Source organism: Opisthorchis viverrini, assembly GCF_000715545.1.
Source record: "Opisthorchis viverrini unplaced genomic scaffold opera_v5_419, whole genome shotgun sequence".
Lineage (NCBI taxonomy): Eukaryota > Metazoa > Platyhelminthes > Trematoda > Opisthorchiida > Opisthorchiidae > Opisthorchis > Opisthorchis viverrini.
This window is the reverse complement of record NW_008752077.1, coordinates 309,624-318,686: the sequence shown is the minus strand read 5'-3', so window position 1 is coordinate 318,686 and position 9,063 is coordinate 309,624. Positions and strand designations below refer to the sequence as shown.

The 9,063-nt window shown below is 48.7% G+C and overlaps 2 protein-coding genes across 2 annotated transcripts in view; one reads left to right on the top strand and one right to left on the bottom strand.

Annotated features, from left to right (window-relative positions):
- The window catches only part of T265_10889 (hypothetical protein), a gene marked incomplete at both ends in the record, with an annotated part of 72,230 nt that overhangs the window by 28,121 nt on the left and 35,046 nt on the right, over positions 1-9,063 (bottom strand). Inside the window, one exon of the mRNA XM_009177387.1 lies at positions 7,511-7,640. Within this exon, the coding sequence (XP_009175651.1) occupies positions 7,511-7,640 (130 nt within the window). The remainder of the gene's footprint in view (positions 1-7,510; positions 7,641-9,063) is intronic.
- Positions 1-9,063, top strand: part of T265_10888 (hypothetical protein) — a gene marked incomplete at both ends in the record, with an annotated part of 41,280 nt that overhangs the window by 926 nt on the left and 31,291 nt on the right. The window lies entirely within an intron of this gene.

Here is a 9,063-nt window from a genome sequence, read left to right as displayed (position 1 = left end):
ACATGGTCTTTAGAGGATCGTATCCGAACACAAAACGCGTATACTTTTTCGAATATCTCGGTTCTGCAAGATTGAGCTATGCCAGGAAGACAGTGAACACTCGCCCTCCGCAGAGCAGGCCACCTAACTCTGCCACCTAGTTGTTTAAAATACGAGCTGCTGAAACGACCGACAATATCCCTTATGAGAAAAAGCCAAGCTGTTCTAGAACACCTGAGCTAACGCTTTAAACTCGATGTCCCATCAGAAAAGTCTAGGACACTTCACAAGTTGCCTGTCTACTTCGAGCAGCTAGTTACGGATATGGCTTCTATCATATCAGCTACCAGATAGGAGGAAAACGGAATTACCGCGCCTGTCTTTTACCACTCCGGCTGCCCCGAGAAAATGCTTGTCTCAGAAATTCAATGGACTTGAAACTTACTTGTCGAAACTGTGACCGTGATCAGGAAATTTGCTATAGTATTACGATCAACAGACAAAACAATAGACAAGTTCTACGGCAAAGCTGATGCTTCCTCTCGGTTAGTGTAGAAAAAGAATGCTTGTGTCGGTCAAGACCATTCCTTGTAGCCAGGCATCCTCGGACGCAATGATGCTGGAAGTGCAGACGCCAGTGGTGACTGAATTCACACTATATGAGCCACTCGCTTGTTGTCACTAACGCTAGATTTGGCACCAAAGAGCGATGCATCACTACCCGTGATTGCAGCCACACCAAATGTTAAGGACATTGTGAGCAGTAATAAATCAACCCCACCCATGAACGCATTAAGTTTGACCTGAAATGTCTAAGTGATCCGAAAACCAGGCCGACATACCAACATCAAGTGGCCTCAATAGACTTCAATCCATGCAATCCGTTGACAGAAATATGAAGCCCCAAATGCTGAAAGCGGGAGATCGGGCAAATGCGGTAATACCTCTCTGACTGGCTTTCCGACAGTGAGCAGCAGTCAGTGACTGTGAAAATGTCACTTACTGCAGCTATAACCTGAAGAGAAATGCAGTTTACGTGCTGGTCACAATGGATCTGATATTCGCTGCGCGACGGGTCCTACACGAATACCGCGAATATCTCCAGTGGTTTCATTTCTAACTCGCAGACCTCCTGAAGATTTTCGCCGCCGTCAACCGAACAGCATTACGTATAGCTCTCTTTGAATAGACTGTCCGCCAAAATTCGTCAATCTCATCTCAAGTCTGTATGACGAAATGAAAGCGAACATGTAAAACGGTTCGAAATCCTCACTGAAGTTAAGTAAGGGTCTGTACCCGCCCCGGCTTCCATCGATCTGTTCAGTTCAGTTATTCAGTTAACAAACCGTGTATCGAAATGCAGTGGTTCGAGCTGTAGCGGCTACGTTCACCGAAGACAATGACAAAAAGGGAATGACAGTCACGCGGTAGGGTCGATAGCTAAATCTGTGCATTGACGAAAGAACGGTTTGCATATGAGGTGAGAGCCGCAGAGTGCGACCGACACAACTGTAACACCCGTTGGGTGCCCAGCTGCCATGTCACTCGAAGGAATCACGAGGGCTGAGATACTACCAAGTTGCCAGGGCCTAGGGAGCTGCCATGCACTTGAAGGAATCACGAGGGCTGAGATACTACCAAGTTGCCAGGGCCTAGGGCAGCAGTCGAGAAGCAGAAACTAGGTTCGAACAACGTACCTTCTGACCAGTAACCACTGGGCTATCTCAAGGTCAGAGCTACGCAGTGAAGGCGATGGCTTTAATGCAAGAGCGCCATTGGCTGAGTGGCAGCGCCATATCCGTCAGGGTCACTAACAACTCGTCCCTCGGTTCAGTTGACTAATGAGGGCTTTCAAGCTCCGTTTCCAAGTCATGGACCGTCAAACCTGGGTTATCCCCCAACCGACAGAAGGCTGGACGAAGAGGAATTTGAGAAGCAAACGGTCCTCTGGGGTACGAGGCACACGGCCTAACCAGCATAACCTGTGGAGTAACCAGCTGAAATATCGGGCGAGAATGAACTTTGCTAATAACCATCTGGCGTGCTTCGGTGCTGCTAGTGTTATGTTCCCACAAAAACTCACACAATGATTCGGAGACGCCAACGATCAAATACAAAAGTTAAAAAAATCGTGCCCTTTAGATGCCTAACTACCATGCCATCGGAAGGAAGCACGGGAGCTGGGATACTGCCACGACTGCCAAAGCTTGGACGGGGGGAGTCAAGAGGCGGATGGCGGGTTCGAACCACGGACCATGTGGTCAGTACATTCACACTCTAACCGATGAGCGATCCACACGAAGCGGCCACATTTGTGATCCATAAAGTAGGACTGCAGCATTTTACACTCTACCTTGAAAATCAAGCTAAAGTCACATGGGCGCCACAAATGTCGGAGATTAGCAAACGCTCCGTTGGTTTCCCAATCAGGGAAGTCACCTTGTCTCACCAGACCACCGGGACTTATACAGCTGTCCATCACGTTGATCGGCTGCAAGCATTCCTTGAAGGGCAAGCATATGAAAAAGAACAGACCGATCAACCGAGTCGAATGCGCCTAGGAAACCCAGAAACACTAAAACTGTGGATCGTTTATACGTATGGCGTTGTTCTAGCACCTGACGCAGTGTGAAGATTTGGTCAACTCAAACCCTACCAGACCGGAATCCCGCTTACCGCCCTCAAGTCATGGTCTCACGAGCCACCGTAAGGCGACGAAGCACCAGAGGCGCCAACAGTCTCGTTAAGACCGGGGTCAAGCTGATCCCCCTGTCGTTGCCACACTCACCACAAGCCTTTTTTTAAATGGGTACTACGACCGCCTCTCCCCAGTTGTCTGGGACAGACTCCTTTTCCTAAATGCAAGCATATAGATCAGACAAGCAGTGACTGAGGACTTCACCCCCATCCTTGAACAACGCGAGTGATAGGTCATCCGGACCAAAGACTCAGCGGCGCTTGAAAGAACACATGCAACCATGAACCCTGAGGTCTTAGTCAGTTCCAAGTTAACTGTCCAGGATTTTATGTCAACTGTGGGCTCTAGATGGGTGGCAGCTGGTAGCTATGACAACTGTTGTTCGAAGTATTCAGCCCACCGACCCAGGTGTCCTTCTTTATTCAAGACGGTCACTCCTTTCCGATCCTTGATGGTTTCGCTCACAGGTGGTTTCCGGGGACCGGTCGCACGGATCAACTGGAATAATCTTCGGGCGTTATCAGCTTCCTGGGCCTTTTTCACTTCTTTGGCTTTGTGTCCACAACACTTGACAGTCGGCTCGTACGCTCACTTTCACGACGTCCGATAATTCGGCGCATCCAGTTATGTTTGGGACTGAGCGGGATATTTCTCCAAGATTTAAGGAGTGTCGACGTTCGGTCTGATATCCAATGCTTGAGTGAGCCTGTTGGTGCCGTGCCACAGACACTAAGCAAAAAGGTGGCAATCTTGTCCCAATATGAGTTCGCATTAGATGGTGGAGCCTTTTGAAGAGACTCTAGAAGACGATTCCGGTAAGTGTCTCTAACAACCAGATCTGCCAGTCTCTTAGTTGCCAAGCTATTTGTCCGCACCTTACGCGGCCCATATAAGCGCAGAGAGAAGCGACGCCGTGTGTGGTCGGAATCCACAAACGTGTTCCAAAACGACCGGGAGTCCGTTTTTGAGCCGCGCCATCGGTAACTGATTACAAGGTTGTCGATTTGAGTTTGTGGCCGGTATACCGTTGGAGTACACCATGTGGCCAGACGACTTCGGCTATTTCGGAAGTTCGTACTGCATAAAAGCAGCCTGCGATCAGCACACAGCCGAAACGATCCTTCCCCATTTTCCATACGTACCGAGTCCTATCCATGTGGTCCCCCTAATTGAGTCTCAGACACGCTGAGCGCGCCCACTTGTGCATTCAGGTCTCCGTCAATCACCACGATATCTGAGCTTTCAGCTCGCCGCAGCAGGAGATTCAGGGCATCGTAAACCTGTCTTTGATGGCGTCGGAGCTGGGGCATAAGCGGGCACGACAAACAGACAGCGATCAGCTTCCCGCCTGCGAAACTCCTTCACAGACGTTGCCAGACGAACCGCACAGGGGCGAAAATCACCAGGTATCCGCCCACTGACTCAGAACGATACCGAATCCTGCACATCTCACTGCAGAAGACTCTGAATCACAAGAGGTGCGCAGCCGGAAGCGAGTGGAGAATGATGGGGTGGTTAGCTCATCCATCGTACTTGCACCTTGAGTTCTTGTTTCTGAGACACATCACACATCAATGCCAAGCAAGTGTGGTGTGAGTGCAAGAGCAGTTTGATGCCCTGCTTGCTTCAGAAGGCGGCCAAATAGATTGTATCGACGCTTGAAAATTAACTTAGAAATACCTGAGGATGTCGGCACCATGCGACGAGCAGATGCTGCACCCAAAACCGATGCAAGATGAACGGAGTCACAATCCTAAGTGCTGGACCTACAAGGAGAGAGTTATTAATGGGGCGGAGAGAAGAGGAGGAAAAAGTATGTGAAAGAGAAAGAAGGGAGGCGTCAGCAGTAGCCTGTTTCCGCTTACCCGCCCTGCTGTATGCAGTCAGTAAGGCGACCCGGCTGATGGCGCCACGCGACGGCCGCTGTGACATAAGTGTTGTTATTTGTAAGTGTCATGGCTGTACGTGGGCTGAGATACTAGCAGGGCGCCCAAACCTAGACAGGAGGACGATTAGGGTCCTCAACCAAAAATTTTGGCTCAAAAGCCTAACCGCAAGGCAGCGGTGTTTGGTGGGAAATGCAAATGCATTACCATTTTTACGGAACAAGTCGCCACATGTCCCAACCCCAACCTGGATGACCAGGAGACCGTGTTTGTTAGACCTCTAACCATTGACCAACATTGTATGAGAGAGTCTGTGAGTGTCACGATGAGAACCCTCAGTATAGCTCAATGCGTTGCCAAGGTGCACAAACCTCCACACCACGGTAAGGTTCAGTCTCTTCGTGATGGATGCCTGTCTTAAAAATGTTCCTCACGTTTACCCTCCGGCTTAGTTTGAGCACGGGGCAATCAAGTATGCATATGCATCTCATCCGTGGCCTTCACTATTGTGCGCGTCTCGACTGCTCCTACATAGGCTTGGGCAACCTGGTAGTATCCCAGTCCTCGCGCTTCCTTCGGGTGCCATTGCAGCTAGGCACTGAAAGGGTGCTGCAGTTGAGCGACTACTTACTGGCTTTGCTCGAAATCGGAACACAGCGTATTGCTACCCGATTCAACGAACCTTCGACCTGTCAAGTTGTTCGCTAAAGTACGTACGGCTAACGGAACAATTATGCGCAGTCTGTGATCAGTGAGGGCACGCCTCCCCCCAGCGCAGACAGCTCCATGCCAACTACCGATAGTGACTTGTTCGGGCACCTCGGGCTCTTGACTGACCCTCTACATTGAATATAACACGGTGGTGAAGGCAGTAGTGAAGGAGTTGGCGCATGAATCTACTACCAAAAATCTGGCCATCCGTCTCCTGATACTGCCAATCCATTCTACTAATGGATCATGAATGATGCTGTTAAACAGGTCTCACAGTTTCATGCGACCCCCATAAGTCACACTTTTTGCAATAGCACCAGCAACTTGATCCATTGCGTCAAAAGGCGAACCCATCTAAGAGTGTACACGCGAACTTGTCGTAGATAAATTCAGCAAGGTTAAAGCATAATACGAAATCCTGAGGTTTAATATCATCTGGACATCCGGAAACCCATGAGCCTAGTTTGTACATGTCTCCACAGTGAATTCCGATGAGTGGCATCCGCGTGAGGACCGTCACGAAGGAACCGGACCTTATCGTGGTGCGACAGTGTGTGCATCTCTACAACCCATTTAATTATACGGGATAGTGCACGTATGACACCCACAGAGGAACTCATACCAGATTAACCAATGGATCTAAGAAAGTCTCCAGGTCTCCCAGATTGAGCTGAAATGAATGTCGACTTGTTTCTCAAAGACGTAAGGTGCTCCGATGGTCTTACGCCAACACCGCTGCTTTGCAGCTACAATTTGGTTAAGGACCCTAATCGTTCAGTCTGGGTCTGGACGCTCTGGCAGTGTCCCAGTCAAAGGAAAACCATTAATTACATGCGTGGTGACTTCAGGATGCTCAGCGGAAACAGGGTTCCCGATCGGAACCGGCTTCAAAATACCCACCATCCTACTGGATTGCTCGCAACCACTTCGATCTTAACAGAATCACCTGACGGAAGCTCATTACCAGAGACCAGTCACACTTCAGAATATCAAAAAGACAACCACCACACTTTCCAAGTTTCTTTGAATGAAGTTTTTTTCCGAATAGAGGCTCTCAGAAGTTCCAGCATTTCATCAGCTCCACCTTCTGAGTTTTCGATGTCGTCTTACCACATTTAGACGGATTACTTGTCCATAACATGCACAACTACATGCGCCTCTTTGTAATCTTTCTAAATGAGTGAAGCTGCACGGCAACACCAACAAGGTGGATAAAAGAGAACTTCGGTGTAACTCCCTTCGTTTTTCCACCCGTACGATTTACTTCTCTAGCACTGGTCCCGCTGAGAAAGAGTTGGCGCCATCCGTGAGTATCCGTTATCAACCACCGCGACTCGAATCTGGCGCTCCATTGTTTTCAGAACTACTATTGTCAATTCATGACAGGCAACCCGAAAGCCAAACGCTCGCAAACAAACTTGTTAGGAAAAACCCGGAAGACCTTCTGGCACCGACGCTGCTAAAAACCTGTAGATATTATTCTCGTCCCCAAAAAACGCAAGTATGGTGCCAAGCTATCATCCAGGCCGCCGTAATTAATTGTTTTGCATTGCAGTTGGTGATTTGAATGTGGACGTAGGCAGGGTTCTTCGACAGTGCTTCAACAATACTTAGTGACCCCTAGCGTAACCTTTCAGAAGCCAAAAAACCGCTACAGCACGTTTCACCACGAACTTCTCACCATCTACCAGTCTGTCATTTCCGACATACTTGCGATCTTTACTGATCACAACTTCCCAAATTACCAACGTAACAAGGGAAATACAAAAGCCGGACTTCGTCTCGCTGTCTGGGCGACATTTGTCAATGGACTCACAACTGTTTTGCTTTCTAAGATCCCAAAGTTTATCGACGCATAAATAGCACATTCGAAAAGACCAAAACCTAGTTTGACTACATCCACATATATAGCAGTGAAACTTCACCAACATCGAAAGGCCTCATCTTTCTGTTGATATATGTCGATCAGTTTGCTCGTTCACCCTCGTCCTTCCTTTGATTTACATGGCAGACACACCAAAATGGAGCAACAGTTCAACGATTTGTTAAGTTTTTTATCCCATACACAACGTCCCTGCATTCCCGAACTTAGTACCACGGGGATATGCTTTCAAGACCGGACTGCTGTACCGAATTCACTAGGTACCACTGTTCAACTAAGAAGGACAATCCACCTGCTACTCAGGTTCCAACGCTCTATTCTTCCCCACCTTAACCTGGCGAAGAATGAACTCACGGTGGAAGCGGTCATCCCACTTGGCCATCACGACCATGCAGTCCTTGGATTTTTTCACGTGACCAGAAAAACTGCCACCTCCGACCTTCGCACCAGAATCAAGGCCAACCTCCGAGTGTTGCAAGGCCTCCTACATACAAGCGACTAGGACTTCATGCAAAAACCACGATCCCATGATGCACGGATAAGCCGCATCCACCGTCCGACACTCCCGACCGATGATATCAGAGACGGGAGCATGCCATGAACCGTGGTCCGAAGAGAGGTATCCCCAACAGGACAGAGAAGTGGACGGTGAATCGTTATTGCATTCGGAGACAACGACAAACTGCAGATTATGGTACCATGAACAAATACTACACTTCATGAGTTGGCGAAGATATGACGCGTTAAACGCCTTCACTCACCGCATTCTTTGTAGAAAACCTGAAACCCCCGAAGAAACATGATACTCTTCACATGGATAACGGTTTAGCGGGTCGCATGCGAAGTTGCTGATGCATCTGGCTATTACATCTTCGTGTCCGCCTCAGTGCCCCATAACCACACGGCACCACTCATTTCATCTGGGCTGCACATCATCCGAAAAGCAGTAGAACACAACCTCAAGAATTTAGTGAAATAAACTCACTTGCATACCACTTTGGTTTTGATAGGGGACTCACCTGGAATCCAGCTGAAGCCCTCATTTATGATGCTCATGGGCAACCGAATGTGCTGCACCAGGCAGCCTCGAGCCTCGGTTGGTACCATATCCGAGATATAACGAAGAGAGTTCAGCAACCTTATGACCAGTACAACACGTCTACAGAAACTCAAGGAATTCACACAAAATATTACTGAGGGTATTAGCAACATACGTCCCAGAACCGGGCTTTCTTGACCGAACTGTCCCCCCACTATCCGAATAATTTCAAGACCCTGTGGAAACAACTATCTCAACATACTAGAAACAATGTATCTAAGGGAGATCAGAACACCCAACCAGCTGCCGAACAACTACACTACTACCAGTGTTCTCCACACTGATGGAATGGTGGCGGACTAGCTAGCAAATGCCATAACGGAACAGCACTGGTTTAGACAGAAGAGAGCCTGCTTGACGAATTCCTTACACGTCAGACAGCTAAACCAAAAACTTGGACGCCTACATGGTGGGCGCCTTCTACCTGAACTACTCCATAGCCTCCCAAACAGTACAACAGTGACCATCATCATCATCATCGACAGCATGACATCAGTGTTCAACACCGACGCTTCACTGCCGTACAACCATGACCTATTTGAAAGCCTTATTGTAAAGAAAAGAATAAAGCTGGATGGGGAGGGACTTAGTGCTAGCTTAACACAATCATTCCGAGGTGCCTACACCTCCAAACATTCACTCAGGCAATCTGGACAGAAACTGACAACAATAACGCCATTGACATCGGTTGGCAGCTATACCTTGTAGTGTCTGCAACCAGGCACAGTGAGGATCACGCGGTCCCCATCCTGGAAGGCGAGTAGCACCGACAGCACCCAAGCGTTTCGTGATCTCCTTCATACTCCTC